Raw genomic sequence first — 16,725 nt, 5'->3', positions numbered from 1 at the left:
CCTTTTTATTTCTTCTACTGATAATGAAATTCTCCCATTGGTCGCTTTTAAATGGAGAGATTTGTTTCCAACTGCTAACTCAAAACTAGCCAACCTCTTCAGTGAAGATGTCTCAATAGTGTTTGGGATTTCAGGCCAAGTCCCTCACTCTCTCTCTCTCTCTCTCTTCTCTCACACACACACACACACATACACACTCTTCCTCTTTCCCCCTCCCGCTTCTATGCCTCTCTGTCCTCCCATCTGTGAGTTCAGATGAACAGAAGTCTCCCGGGGCTTTTCATTGGCTGAGCTCCACACTAAGAGGCGAGCTAATTGGCCAGCTGGGGCCCAGCCGGTTGTTGGAAACAGGGCATTGGCCAAGAGAAGGGTCAAGTGACATGTCATTGGTCAGATTGGCCAGTAACCTGGCAACACTTCAGGCTTTCCCTCTTGAGAAAAGCCTGGTGAGAAAAAAAGACTATTGAATATAATTTGGCAACAGCTTTTCTGAAAAATTGTTAGTTAATTTGCAGCTTTTTAGTGATGTGAAAGTGTGTATTTGTGGGAGCTGCAAGTCCTTGCAGTCCTTGTGTGAATTTGCAAATAACCCTCAATCATGAGGTCCCAAATTGTTGGAGGCACTGTGTCACCTTCAGCTTTACCAATTTATCCAAACAGGCAAGAAGTCCCAGCCAACTGGTTACATGACAAGCATGAGTGTGTGTGCGCTTGTGTGTTTCATTTGTGCGTTTTATCTGTTGATCTTACACCAAGTTGGTACAAGATATTGCTAGTTTATAAACAGCACTGAATGAAGTTATCCTGTTTTGCTCTCTTCAGTTATCTTTCTGCCTCTATGTGATTTGAATCCAACTACCACTGTTTACCGTCTCTTTCTTCATGCCCTCCACTTTTTGCCTTTTCTTTCAGGGTCTCTTAAGTTTCTCTCCCCTTATCTTTTTCACTGGTTTTCCACCTTCCTTAACTCCTTCAAATCCTTACTGTACATGTCCTCCCAAAGCCCTCCAAGTCTTCCAACGTAAACATCAAAATAGGGCAGGTTGTTTTTCATTGCCTTCCTGAATAAATCATATGAGTGTTTTCTGATCTGGTAACCATGTCTGCATGATGACATTGTTTGTCAGTACCCTCAGAAACTACCCAATTAAGCATTACAAAAGAGTTTCGTATTACTGTTTTCTGATCTGCCACCTTTGTGGTCATGTTTTGGTTAGGGTTGGTTATGTTAGGGCTGTCGCTTTGTCAAAAAATCAAGTTTTTCTCCATTTTGTGTTAATGAATAGAACAACAATAACTGGTAGTTTACTGATCAGATGGCCAGTGCATTTTAGGATTGCCCACCCGCTGATTAGAACTGATCATTACAGATCAAATGTAAAAATGTTTCCATGTTTCAAAATATGCACAAAAAGTGACAGCCATACTCCTTAGTTAAGGTTAGAGAATGATTGTGATCATGGTTAAAAAAATCCCATGTTGACAGTTGGTAGGAGATGAGATGTGAACAGCGGTCTCTCTTGTCTAAGTCACACCCAATCTTCTCCTTACAAGGTTTTCTGGCATTACAATGTCACTCTGCATACTTCCACCTTTGCTTCTCAGAGGAAAACACAGACATGGGTAATTTTAGCTGTTTGAAAAAATGACCAATTCTGTAATTTTTCCAGTAAGTCAGGGAAAGAGAGACGCATTCTTTCTCCCTCCTTCTCTCTTTCACTGTAGGTTAATATCTATCCACCGCCACATTTTTTATTAAGTAGCAGAGTGAGCTAATCCAGAGGAAATGAGAGGTGGAGGTTAGTCACCGAGGATTAGTCTGGTCCCAGGACATCAAACGTTCCATTCCCACCATCCCAGGAGATAATCATAGCCAGGTTAGCCAGGAAATTAAGTGACTGCCTTTCAGAGGGTTTCTAATCCCCATCTTGCTCTCTCCTTACATTTCTCTTTCTTTCCCACCCATCCTGCTTTCTCTAATTCTGTCCTCCTGCCCATCCCCCTTCCACCACACCTGGAGCCAGAGCTAAGTCCATGTTGTGGCCAATCTGCAACAGACTGCTTGTGTCTGCAAAAAACTTCCATCTCCATTTCTTGGAGGGTATTTAATAGGTGACATTTTCCACCCTTGTACTTAAGGTAATAGCTGACCCTTCAGCCAAGTCAGAGCTTTCAGACAAATTGATTGCTCAGTGATGTTTCCCATCTCTTTGTCAGGATTTTGAGATTTTTGTATGTACAACATGCATTCATTTGCCCGGAGAATATAGTTTTCTTACTGTGTATGCTCATTATCACACCTTATCAGCCTAACTCTTTCAAATACATTGTGAAATATTCTTTTCAGTACTGTTAAACAAGCAGGGTTTTTTTCTCAATTTCTGGAAAAAGTTGACTAATAGAACAGAGAAGGTTTTTCAAGGGTCATGCGATATAAGTCTGAAAAGACTTAAGCTTTAAAGAATTTATAGTGGTATTTATAGTGATATATTTGTGTGCATTTCTTTTCATGTAAGGCCCCCAGGAAGAACAGCTCATGGGGCTTTGTGTGTTTGTCTGTACATTTGTACATATCTGTTCATGGATTCAAGTCCACATACCGAACAAAAGCCCAGCGTAGCAAGTGGATTTCTGCCTCCTTCCACAGCATGTCATCCAGCACAAAAGCAAATATCGCCTCCATTTTGCACACTTCTTTGTCCATTTTTCTCTTCTTCTTTTTTCTTATGCCCAGTGTGTTATCCTTTCACATGCACACAGTCATACACATCACATAAACACACAAACAAACCTTGCACACATACATGCACAAAAAGGATTATTGGATTGATACACTGTTGTTATTATTATTTCAATTTTAACATATTTCTCTCTACATTTCATACAAATTTGAGGTATACTCACCTACTTAAGGAGCAGTTATACATGATTAATAAGCATTTTGTTTGTTTCTCATTAAATAAAAATCCACAAATATTAGCCTGATTTATATCTGTGTTTACACATTGTTGATATAAAAAAAAAAAATCCAGATTCATGATTAGTTGTTGTTTAGTGTTAGTCACTCTAATAAAATACCTTATACTATATTCCTAAATACTGTCTTATCAACGGGAGTGGTTGCAGTTTCCAATGCAGACTAAGCTTTTATTTATACATCTACATTGGCTGGTGAGAGAATGTTAGGCTCATAGCCATACTCTTACCTGAACTGACATTTTAGACTGAAGGAAGTGGACGGATGACAGGAGAACCAGGGAAGAAAGAAAACAGAGAAGATGAGAAGCGAAAAGAACAATGTAAAAATGGAGAGGACAAGATATAAAACACGCTGAGACTAGAACCGTATGACATAGGGAGACAATAGGAGAGAAGAGGTCAAGACTTTCATGAGATTAGAAGAGATTAAAAAAAATAGGACATATAGGGAAGAATCAAAAGACACCCTGGCCATCACTATCCCTCGACTGGAGCCAATCATCTGAAAGAGGAAGAAAGTGAGTGAGGGAGGCAGAAGGAGAAAGTGTCACTTTCATCCTATTATAGCTCCATCTAACCTGCCTCTGTAGCCACCTGCTCCCACTGTCACACAAGCACACAAAAGAAATGTGTATTTTCAGACTCATATTCAGATTCTGTACATGCACTAGCACATGCATACACTCTCTCTCTCTCTCTCTCACACACACACACACACACACACACAGTGTGGCTGTGCTGCTCTTATGTGCATATGCTCTTATGCTAAGTCCTGCTCCTGAGATATCATAGAGAAATAAATAAATAATATGAGAATACACAAATACAATCCCAGCAGAGATTTTCCTAACTAATGCGCTGACATTATAGGGGTAAAAAAATTGACCTTACTTTCATCTTTGCCGTCTCTGTCCTCTCTCCCATCATCTGTGCGTCTCTGTCAGGTAAATTGTCTCCCCTTTAACCCCTACCTCTTTTCACTCCCCCGTACCTCTCTCTCTCTTCCACTCTCTCCAGTCTTCCTTGGAATTCACCTTTCTTTGTTCCCCCCTAATCCTCAGAGGGGAACTTTTTTAAGTCGGGAAGTTTGGGGTAGAGAGAAGGAGTGAGAGACACAGATGGGGGTGGGGGGTATACTATCTGGGTGGCAGGGAGGGGGCTTAGAGGAAACCAAATTATCTTCCTTCACTTTTTCGGCTCCCCTTCTCCTCATCCTTCTCTCTGTCCCGCTATATATGCCATCACCCCTGACTCTCTCTCTCTGTCCCCTTATCAACTCCCCACCTTGCACTTTCAAGGACAAGCTTAACTGTTAAGAACACTAAGGATTGGATAAACCTGTGTGTGTGCATGTGTGTTGGTTTTAAATGTGTGTGATTTTGTGTGTCTTCAGTCTTTTATTTAATTTTTTTACTGCATATATATGTCTATGTCACCGCATGGATGTGTGCGTACAGCTGAATATTTTGTGTGTCTGTGTGTGTGTGTGTGGTTTAGTGTGTATTTCTCCAAAGGCTTTGCAGCAGAGACTAATCCTATCCTCTCTGCTATCACCTTACCTTCCTTCTTACTATCATTTATTTATCCCCATCTCTCTCTCCCACCACACTTGCTATCTCCCCTTTTTCTCTCTCTCTCTCTCTCTTTCATTTCTATCCCTCACTCTTTTCTATTTCCTCACTCTCTCTTCCTAAAATATAAAAGTATATAAAAAATATACACACACTTATAGGTGCATTTTGAACTGAAAAAGTGCACAGCTAGCTCCTATTTCACTGTTCAGGATCACAAATGTTTCGTCATTGTGTGTGCGTGGCTGTGCTTGTGTGTGTTTTAATGATCATGTTGTGGCGACAAAAATATGTTAACATATTCACATTATGGAGACAAAAAGTTGGTCCCCACACCTAATCTGTTTGGTTTGGTTTAAACAAACTCTGGCACATTTGCCCATTTAGCGCGGTATATTTGGGCTGGTGTGAAAGCTGTCAATTGAACTCTGATGCAGATTAAGCGGTCTCTGTCCACTTCAAGCAGACTTTGGTGAAGTATGTGTGTGGTGTGAAACCAAAGCAGACCAACCACAGAACTGTGTGCGAGTAGATATGTGATTTTAGCATAAATTCAAAAGATAAACTACCATTAAATCTATCTGCTGATCATAAACTGCTAGGCGATCTCTCGATCTGTATAAGCATGTATAGCCTTCATTTATACATGATCATTTGGTAACCATGGTAACACATATGAGCATCACCACGTGAGTGCTTGGATTTTCCCTGATACATCAGAAAGAGTAAATTAGCTAAGCCAGAGATAAATACACAAATAAGGCACAGTAAAGTGCAGCATAATGTGCTGTCAGTCACCGGTTTTTGATTTCCCTACGTGGATCCGTGTAGCTGATGATGCAGGATGGCAGTCGCCAAAATGTTCAACGAATGAGTTACCTGTCGTTCAGTATGACTACATGTTTACTCCTCTTGGTTTGTTTTTTAAAAAGCCAGCCTAAACTCAAACCGGGCCAAGACTAAAAGGGATAATGTTTTCCTTAGTCCCGTTAAGATAAGTCTATCTAAGATAAGATAATGGAATTAATATAAGTTAATACAATGCCCTCCTTAGTGACAGAAACAAGTTTGTGTCTGTGTGTGTCAGTGTGTGTTGATGTCTGCTGCAAGTTTGCTGGGATACCACCTGCCTGATAACTTTTAAATGCCATTTTGAAAAAAAAAAAGGGAATTAATTTGATTGATAGGTCTACTTACTGATATGCATACGAACACACACAGACACACACCTAATATGGAGTCATTTCCACTGCCTCACAAACCTACACTAAATAAACAGGATATGCTTTGCTTTAAGTAGTGTTAATCGCTGTATTCATGGGAGATGCTCTAAGCTGCGTGCTTTGGGGAAAATTGACCTTCTGTGGTCTTAATTGTACGAGAGGCTCAACAGCGCTGTGACATTTAACTGTGCACCAGTCTTAATTCTTAGCCCTTTATTCTAGTGCTTCGCTGACATTTCAGTAGGAAGAGGTTTGTGTATAAAGATGTTTGGTGCTTCTTTGGTGTTGTAAACAAATAAGCAAATTTGCCCGTGATTATTTTATTCTTTCGCTATCTTTCTCTGCCTCTTACAGTTTTTTCCAGAGACTTTCACTTTTGTTGTCTATCACCCTCACTCTTTTGGCTGTCACTCTGTGTCTCTCAGCAGGGCTGAGTGAGATTTTACAGCCCAATAGCACAAAGTGACCAATATGGTGTATGTCTGCAGAGATTTCAGGGGGTGGTTGATCAATAGCGATGACTCAGTGGTTACTTTGCCAGGTGCTGAGATTTCTGGTTTTGAAACTTCACTCCGCAGCCCACAGCTTTTGCTGTTTTGTAAACACATGGAACACCACCCACTTAGACACATTTTTATTTGCTCAAAGATGGATCACAATGCTACAAGCAGGTGAGTAACAGTCCAGTAGATTTTGTTTTGAAGCTTAGAGAAGAAAAGACAAAGCATTAATATTCTAACTGGATTGTTAAGTGTTTTCTTATTATTAAACTCATATAGTATATGGATATACCGTCTATTTGGTTTGATATGTCCCCTTTAAAGGAGTACTTATTTGCTTCCTGGCGTGGAGTGGAGTGTTGGATGAGAAGATCGATCCACTCTCCTGTCTGTATGTTAAATATGAAACTACAGCCAGCAGCCAGTTAGCTTAGCTTAGCATAAAGGCTTAAAACAGGGGGAAAGATTTAGCCTGGGTCTGTCCAAATGTAACAAAATCTGCCCACAAGCACCTCTAAAGCTCACTGATTAACATGTTCTATCTCTTTTGTTTACTTCGTACAAAAACCAAATTGCAAAAACAACAATTCCCCATTTCATGGGGGGCTATTTGTAGCAGTTGCCAGGCAACCAGCAGAGTTTCCAAAAAGTTGCCAGTGCTAGCCAAGAAATAGTCCAGCACATAACCCCCATAAGAATTGTTTTTACACTTTGTTAGTTTTTACACTTGGTTTTTGTACAGATTAAACAAACAAGATATAACATGTTAATTAGTGAGCTGTAAAAAGGTGGATTTTGCTAGTCTCAAACAGAGCCAGGCTAGCTGTTTCCACCTGTTTCCTGTCTTTGTGCTAAGCTAACCGGCTGCTGGCTGTAGTTTCATATTTAGCGGACATCAATCTTCTCATCTAACTCTGGGAAAGCAAATAAGCATATTTCCTAAAATGTCAAACTATCTCTTTAACAAACCAGAAATCTGGAAAAGGTTTAGGTCATTGAAGAAAGTTATAGGCTCAGTGTTATTCTTAAAAATGTATTATTTTTATGAATCTACAAATGCTATCAAGCTACCAACCTATGATGCAGATGCATATATAAGTGATGAACAGGAGGACATAGTTGACTTTTGTAGAGCGACTCTCTCCTGTGTGGTCAACATAGACTGATTAGAAGAATGATGAACTATGGAAAGGCCTCAATAGAATAGCTCTGTGTGTGTGTGTGCGTGTGTGTGTGTGCATGCATAGATGAACTTGTGTGAACATGTGAAGCATGTTCTTGTGAGTGTGCTTCTCTACTCTCTTTCCTTTAGTGCTACTTTGTTAAGAGGATGTAGTAATTAGCCTGAGAAAATGGATGGCTTTTCACCAGCAGCTGCAATTACTGCTTTCTCTAGAATGAATGGATGGATGGATAGATGTACGGAGGGGTGGTACATAGCATTAAATAAATGGATGTTGTAGAGTTATAATGGGAGGAGTAAATAAAGGCTGGGATGCTGTGATGGAGAGCAGGGATAAATGAACGGAAGGAAGTATGTATAGTTGGAGAGAGATGCGGGGAAGGAAAAGATGGAGTGTGTGAGGAGAAACAGGGTAAATGAGCTTGTTTTACCTTGTCTTCTTGTTTTTTACTGCTTGAGTGGAAGTGGATGGCATCACAACTCATTGCATGTGGCCAGGAATGGCAGAGAGTTTATGAAAGATATAAGCTAAATTTGATGTGAGTTTGGAAAGGAAATGAAGGAGAAGAAATTACAAATTGACTGGTAGCAAAAAAAAGAAGACATGTGTTAGATTGTGTCATTTAAAAAGATGAAGCATGCCTCACTTCACACACAGGAGACAGGTGTAATATGTTTTTCTCCATCACTTGAGACTAAAATAACATATTACTGATATCATTTTTGATTAACAAGGTGCAAAAATCTATCATAATCTATCAAACACACATAGAATGTGGGTGCAAGAGTGTGATTAAGTATGTGATTGTGTGTCCATGAATTTGAATTCTGAAATATTAAGAGCATGCCTGGGGTGAAGTAATCACAAAGAATGGCCTTCAATATGAACCTTTGACAAAATCCAACTAATAATGCACAGCCAGGTGTTGTTGTAATTTTCTAAAAACCTGGAGTTTTTGCACCGAGTAGCAAATCTGAATGAAAGCTGGAAGGCTTTACAAGAAAAGGGCAATTAGAAAGATGGAGGCTGATATTTTTTATGGATATGTCATTATGTGCTGTAGAAACTGTATTGTGCTGCACTATTCTTTAGACGGAGTAATATTGGCCATATATAACTACAGTAGGTTTTCTGTAGAAAGGTAAAGTCATTTTTCATCACATCAGGGAATGAGATTTCTTTGTGTCTGCATACTTCAAATTCATGTTCAAACATACACAGAGCCACATTTATAATTGTAGAACTCACCACAGACACCATTACCATTGTAAAAAGTTGAGAAATAAGGCAACCAGCTGCAAAGTCTTTTGAGTTTACTCAACTTTACGGTCAGCAAGTTGTGCCACTCAGTTTAGGAATTACCAGTTCTGTTAACTGATAGTTTAAAGTAGACAAACTTATTTAAATTAAGTTGAGCCAACAACTGTTTATTTATATTGTCAGGAGTTCTTAGACTCAATTTCCACTTGTATTTATTTTCACTAGTAAAGCAGTTCCAGGTTTGATTTCCCCATGCACCTCGCTGTGTAATCACTGTAGCTTGTCCTGTACTGCTAACTATCACATCCAAACATGGATCAATTGATCATGGTCTGAGGTCTGTGGGGTGTTCAGAAGAACGAGTGCAGGGAGTGGTTGATACTTATCTTCATCATGGTTTGCATTGCTTTAATTTAGATCAGAGAGACGATGACGTCACTCATCTGAGACGCTTGTTATGTTACAAGGACTCATTCACTTTTGTTGCTACAACTTTACTTTAAATGCTGATCATTTATATTTTCAAGTCCAAACAACTTGTAATCTTTATTTATGTCAAAAACGTTTTTACAGCGTACCATGAGAATGGTTACTCATTGTCTTTTGCTGTTTGCAGTCACAGACAAGCTTCTTCAGGTGGCCCTCCTCCAAACACACCCATCTACAACTTTGCCTGGCTACACACAGGCATTAGGTATATCACAGGCAGCAGATACAACACACACACACACACACACACACACACACACACACACACACAGAAATGGCAGCCTCTTCAGAGCTGTGTTTTAATTGAGTCAGCCCAAAGTGCTGGCTGAGCAGAACGATATGACTGATACGGATTAGAACCAGCCTCCCCTTATTCATCGATTTCTACATGGGTGGGAGGCAGGGTGGGGGGCACGATGGAGGGATGACAGAAAGGGAGCAAAATCCTTTTCTATTGATTTACAGAAGGAGAAAAGGACATTGGGAGTGAGTGAAAGACAGATGGACTGAGAGTAAAAGTAACATATGGAAGGAGAAAGGTAGGGGATTGTTAAAGAGGGAGCCCTCCCCCTCTCTATCAGTTATACAGAAGAAGAGAGGAAGAACAGGAGGGGGTTTAGGAAGGAGGAGAGCACTAAACGGAACAGAAGTGACTGATAGAGATTATACTGTTCCTCATTGTCATCATTGATTTTAGGAAGGGAGGGGGTATGTCGCAGAAGGATGGAAGTAAATGGGAAGGGAGCACGGAGAGAGAGTTGTAAATTCAGGGATAAGTGATAGATGGATGCATGGAAAGTAGAAAGGTAGGTGGAGTAAGACAACAGCATGAAGGATGTAGGAGAAAAAAAGAGATGTTAAGTAAGAGTGAAGGTTAGGGAGGGAGATTTAACAGTACTCTGAGGAACCCTTTATTTCACTTAAGGAGAGTTGGTTAATGAAGGGAAAAGATGAGGTGTGGACATGGAGAGGGAGAGGATGAGGAAGAGAGGATGAAAGGGGAGGTGAGAAAGAGTCGGGGGTGAAGAGGAGGAGGGAGATGATGAAGAAGTGTTGAATAAGAGCAAAAACAAGTTGAAGAGAGAGATGGAAGAAAGAAAGAGACACTTCACATTTGGGCTAAGTAGTCTCATTGAGGCAGTACGTATCTACCAAATACTCCACGTCGATCCAAATCCCTTTGAAATCCTTGAAACAGCTCGAGTGAAAAGGATGGGTCGTCTGAGCCATTATGTGTGTGTGTGCTTGTGTATATCTGTGTGTAAGTTAGAAAAAAAAATACTGTAAGATAGAGTGAGAAAGACTGTGTGTGTGTGTGTGTGTGTGTGTGTGTGTGTGTGTGTGTGTGTGTGTGTGTGTGTTGTGTGTGTGTGTGTCAGTGCTCAAAGTGATGGGGTGGTGTGTTTTATGGGTAAATTGAAGGGTCTGTTGAAAGGAGAGCGATGAGCCCCTCTTACAGTGTGTGTGTGTGTGTGTGTGTGTGTGTGTGTGTGTGTCACTTTCTGTGTGTGTATGTGTGTCTGCTCCCTCTCCCGCCAGTATCAGTCTCTTCTGCTTGATTTCCGAGCTCTCCTCTCTGCCTCTCCTCTGCTCGCTATGCCGTGAAATGGTTTTTCACTAGACCATTACCCCAACCAGTGCGCTACACTACTGCCACAGCCCTCTGTGTGAGCGGAAGGGAGTGTGTTTAAATGTGTGCGTGCGCCTGGTGAGAGAGAGAGAGAGAGAGAGAGAGAGAGAGAGAGAGATGGGTGTGTGTTTGGCTGCGTGCATCAAGAGACTGTGTATGTGTACAGTAGCTGCACTTGAAAGAGAAAGACTGCATGTTTTGTTTATATGTGGGGAAGATGGATTGTGTGCACATGTTGGTACGTGTGTGCATGTAACTGTGTGTGTGTGTGTGTGAGAGAGAGAGAGAGAGAGAGAGAGAGAGAGAGAGAGAGAGAAAAGACGGTGTGTACAGTATGTCCCACACAAGATCAGTTGTCATGTGTTTGCCCTGCACTGTACGCCTGTCACAGTTGTGAATGCTGAGAGTCAACTAACATCTAACATCTCGTCTCTCTCTCTGTCTCTGTCTCTCTCTCTCACACACACACACACACACTTGCACACACAGCTACAGAGAGGCTAATACAAGCAGCTATTTGTGTGCTGTGCATCCCGGGCTTCGTGTGAATCAGAAACTATCCAGTTCTTGTATTTATTCCAACCCGATTTTGCTGCTTCGATAAACAGAACTGTATCAAAGCTGTATCACACTCACACAAACACACACACTCAGAGAGGTAAACACACACAATTGTATGTTTCTTAATAAGCAGAAAGCTTTTTTGTAGTTATTAAACTTATATCAAGTAATATTTACCTTTCTTCCAACACCCTACATACCACTGTGTTTGTATGTGGTCAGATAGAGATATTTGTTTGCTTTCTATACACTTCCTCACTTCATATGCATACATGCTCATTGGAATGTTCTTTACACACTCATCTTTTTGTGTTTACTCAGTCTGTGGAATCACACAGTAATCTGCTCTTAATCCATGTGTATGGGAACACACAAAGACATGCACACTTGTGCAGAAGAACACAAACCACATACTCACACCAACAGTAAATTGATCCTACTACTTGCCTGTGTAGCCAAAGCCTGAAATATCTTATTCCCTCTGTGCCATAGACCTCCATTTTTGTCCAAAACGGATTGAAAACACATAAATGACCCCCAACGCTGCACTGGGGGACATCTTCCTTCATTACCATGAACACTGGCACTGTAGTTTATTTTAAATCAATCCCACATACTGCCGCCATAAAATCTCACCAGTGCACCAAATGTATATTAATCCGCGGCCAAAAATATTCCATGACAAATGCACTATTTACTCCCGTTTGAGTAATGCTTGCTAAAAAGCACAGTGCCCAGCTGAGGAAATTACTGAGCCTTTTTTTTTAATGAAACTATTTATTTGTGACCTGTTTTTAAAGATTTATGTCTTCATAGGAACCAATGGGCTTTGCCTGAGAGCCACAGATACAGTAGGAAAAGTCTGAAAGTACTGAGAGCAATGTTGGTTTTGGTCTTTTCATGAGATTTGTGGACAATAAGAAAAATATCCCTTAATGACAGTTCTATCATAACTGTCTTTCAACTGCTTTTCTTCCTCCATCTCTCTGACACCTGCCTTCCTTTCATTCATTTTATCTTCACTCCTCTGTTCATGCCTCTCTGCTTTTTCTTCACCTCTTTACTCATCTCTCTCACCTCTCAGTCATACCCCCTCTCATCTCTCACCCCTCTCGCTATCTCACTTTCCCTCTTTTAACATCTTGTTTAAATTGTGTTGTTCATGTCCCTTTCACCTCCCCACTCTGCCGTCCCCGTCTTCACCCCATTCACTCCCTTGTTTTATAATTCACCTCTCATCCCTTCTCTCTCCCTGCTACTTCTCAATGGCTTCATAATATCCCTCCTCCTCTCTATATCTCTCTCACCCGCTCTCTCTAACTCATTTACTTCTCATTCACTCTATTTCTCTTTCCTCCTTTCTTCTCCATCTAATGCCTTTTCATTCTTTCACTCCACCTCTCTATTCCCTCCTAATATCCCGCTGTCTCTCTACCTGAGATATTGAAGCTATAAAGACAGGTGTTCAAAAGAAAGCAGGACTAGCAAATCTGTTTTATATGCCTTCTGGCATCATTCCCTGGAATGCAGAGAGAGGGAGAGAGGCAGAGAGAAAAGGCTGTGGTCTGTAATATCTAATTCTCAGCACCTTTTGCATTGAAAATATTAGCTTGAGTCGAGGAGAGAAGAAGAACCTAGTTTTCTATAAAACCTTCAACCTTTTGTCTTCACTTGGGACACACATACACTTCACCCTCCATCCATTATGTTCTTTTGGATTTAATGGCACTCTTTTACTCTTTCCACCTCTATTTGGGAACATGGTGTACACCCTACTTTTAATTCAATTTAATTCAATTTTATTTATATAGTGCCAATTCATAACAGAAGTTATCTCATTGCACTTTTCCTATAGAGCAGGTCTAGACCGTACTCTTTATAATATTATTTACAGAGACCCAACAAATCCCACCATGAGCAAGCACTTGGTGACAGTGGCAAGGAAAAACTTCCTTTAAGAGGCAGAAACCTCGAGCAGAACCAGACTCAATGGTGGGTGGCCATCCGCCGCTGCCGTGTTAGGTTTTGAGAGAGAGAGCGAGAGAGAGAGAGAGAGAGGTTTTAGGGGAGGGCGAGTGATGGTGGGGGAGAGGGAGGCACAATGCAAATACCACCTAGAATTTTTTTTTAAATAGTAGAATTGTAATTGTAGTGTTAATTAATAACTATTAATAAATTATTATTAATAAATTAATAATAATAGGAATGACAGCTATAGGAAAAATAATGACAGTATTAGTAGACAGTAGACAGTATTAGTAACAGAACCAATAACAACAACTGTAGTAGCAGTTGTCGAGCAGGAACATGGGGGCAGCAGGTGGCCCACAACCACAGATCCAGACTCTGCAGCTCCGGAGGCAGAAATACCTGTTGACATTATGGCTCCAAAATGTTCAGATGACATACAGTAATGTCCTGCCGAAAGGTACAACAGTGTACTTGAAGAAATAGTCATGTGTTATGCAATTGAACACAAGAAATGTCTATTATCAACAAATGCACCATTTTAAATTGGCAAAGGTGTGATAGACTACATTTGATGAGCTATTTTCAGACTCGGCATTACACAGAACCTGAAGGGACTATATAATGCTGCATACTATATATGTATTATTTTTATTGGTGGAGTTCAGCATGTATGCAAAGTCACAACACTCAATCACCTGAATTATATCTCACTTTCTCACCCCACGTTATGTTAACATGAGTCTCATTTACAATATTCAGTGTGTCTTACAGAGAAAGTGGCTTGTGTGTATGTCTGTGTGTGTGTGTGTGTGTGTGTGTGTGTGTGTGTGTGTGTGTGTGTGTGTTAATGGAGCTTGTTGACGTTTGGGGTTTAGTCGGCTTCTTTAAGGAGCGCCGCGGCAGCTGGAATCTCCCTACTGAATAGACCGGGATAATCTCTGAGAGAGCGACTGTGTCTGTATGTGTGTGTGTGTGTGTGTGTCAGAGGGAAAAAGAGAGGAATGGGAATAAGTGGAGGAAGAGAAAATGAGATGTGAGGGTGAGAGAGAGACCCAGTGAGATGAAGAGTAAGAGAGGAAGTAGGAAAGACTGAACTGTCAGCAGCTTGACTTAATCTTTTTTTTTTTTCTCAAGATGGAGATGAGACTCGGCTCTGTATATGTGTGACTCTGTTTGTGTGTGTGCAAGATGACTCCATCCTGTTTTGAAGTAACCTAATCTAGACCTTGTCCACCCCCAAAAACCTCAGAAAACCAAAACTCTAACTCTAAATCCCTAATTACTCGCCTTTGTCAATCCTAAAATACCTCTGTATCACAAAAAAATCACAGACACATAGAAGGAAAGCGAGGGACTTATGGGTACGCGCTGCAAATGCTTAGGCTCACAGTTTTTTAGTTTATTAGTACTTGAGGCAGGGAAATATATAATTTAAGCTGTTTTACTTGAATATATCAAAACTTTGTGATTCAAGTACACCCACAAACTAACCAATTGTCTCTCTTTACTAGATGCCAGGCAGAGGGACAGATCATCGGCTGGCACCACGATATGAAGAGGTGGAACGTCAGTATGCCTCCTTACCAAGGTACTGCTTCTTCTCCTTCCTTTGTATGAGGTCCAAAAAGTAAATATTTTACTGCAGGTATCACTGTTCTGCTCTTTTCTCTTCTCTTCCTTTCTTTTCTTTTCTTTTCTTTCTCTTTGAAACCTCTAATTAAATCTGTGTAGTCTGCATGTCTTTCTGAGTGTCTCTGGAGGCCTCTGTCTCAGCCAGGAACTCACCTTATTCCCTCCCTTGGGAACACACACTAAGACAGGGGTTGAAAACTGACCCCTGACTCCTAGATCTGCTCCCCCCATCAAAACTTACTTTGGCTTATGCACAGTCAGTGCTTTTCAAAGTCGTCACGAGTAGATTCTCTGGTGTTTTTTTGTTTTGTTTTTCTCTAACTTCAAATCTCAGCTATCATAGTTTGGTGTTTGTATGAACTAAAGAGGGAGAAAATATCATTAAAATATGAAATATGAAAACACAATTTTAAGAACTACACTCCACCAGAAATGTTGCATACATTATTACACAATAAGGGACTCATCATAGATTTAGCTCATGTAATACAGCTTGTTTTCTGCTTTTCAAATCAGCAACATGAGCTGATGTCACTAAGACTTTTTATTTCCAGTGGGTCCTCACTGAACTGCATGTTATGGATGTCTTCACAGGACAGCTGTTACAGGGTTTTGAAGTTCAAGATGGCAACAATTAAACTTCTTCAATCACAAAAATTTCATTTACATGATGTCATATAAGAGATTTAAGAGATAAAGATTGTTTGGTCAATGTTGGGCAAATTGTCAAAAGAACTTCTTCATTCCAAGTGGGATGCATTTTATGTTGAGTATATAATATCACCACTGAAGGCTTTGCACATTTTTGTCACACTGTAATAATGAGCTTTTGTTTTATTTTTCATTGTTTCATTTTTATTTTCCAGTACACTCTAGAAGAGTGTTTTTGAGTCAGACAGGAGGCAGGCGAGTAGAAGACACAGGAGAGACAGTTCTGGTCAGACTTGACAGTCAAGCAGTGAACTTAACCACTCAACTATCTCTGTGCAGCATGTGTTAGCCTATTGCCCGGTACATTTTGTTGTTTTCCTCCCAGGACAGCATGAAATATCACTAACATTAGCCAACACAAGAACAATAACAGCTCCCTGAGTACACTAATCAATTCTTGAAGGATTCTTTCCATTTATTTCTCATGATGTGTTTTCTGATGTAATCAGATAAATATTCAGGTCCAGAATGGCCATAGTTGGAACATGTATGAAACCACAGCTGTTCACTGACCATTTAAACATGATAGTCTCAATATGAAACGCAGTTGAAGACATACTATATTCTCCAACCATCATCAGTCACTCCCGGTCTTTCAGCATCTCATTTTTTATTTGCAACCTTTCCACTCTCAGAGGCCTCAAATTAATTATCTTCTCTTTCTTTACTCTTTCACTATCTTCACATCTCCATTTTTTTTTCTTTTCCTGCACCTTCCTTAATTCCTTCTCTTCTCCCCCACAGTCTCTTATTTTCCATTATTGTCTAAAGATGAATAGTACTGCGCTAATGTTCTTAAGTAAAGCCCCTTAACATGCCTGATATCACTGTACTGTAAACTTTTACTGTATCAAAAAATAAAATGTATTCAACTGAAAATAGAAGTGTAAACTTTAACAGTAAAAACTCTTGAGTAGTTGTTACTAGCTTCTTCTCACCTCATTTTATTTTGCTTCTGAAAACCAACACCTCAGCAGACTAACAAGCCAACAACAAATGTTTGTTTGTGTGTAT

The 16,725-nt window shown here is 40.2% G+C and overlaps 1 protein-coding gene across 4 annotated transcripts in view; it reads left to right on the top strand.

Annotated features, from left to right (window-relative positions):
* pard3bb (par-3 family cell polarity regulator beta b) overlaps window positions 1-16,725 on the top strand; it is a 212,230-nt gene that overhangs the window by 173,365 nt on the left and 22,140 nt on the right. For all 4 annotated transcript variants that reach the window (XM_044216505.1, XM_044216503.1, XM_044216504.1 and 1 more), the window contains one exon: window positions 14,880-14,956. In XM_044216505.1, coding sequence (XP_044072440.1) covers window positions 14,880-14,956 — 77 coding nt within the window. The remainder of the gene's footprint in view (window positions 1-14,879; window positions 14,957-16,725) is intronic.

The sequence above is a fragment of the Siniperca chuatsi genome, linkage group LG12 (genome assembly GCF_020085105.1).
Source record: "Siniperca chuatsi isolate FFG_IHB_CAS linkage group LG12, ASM2008510v1, whole genome shotgun sequence".
In the NCBI taxonomy this organism is placed as follows: Eukaryota; Metazoa; Chordata; class Actinopteri; order Centrarchiformes; family Sinipercidae; genus Siniperca; species Siniperca chuatsi.
This window is presented reverse-complemented; position numbering and strand designations above follow the sequence as displayed.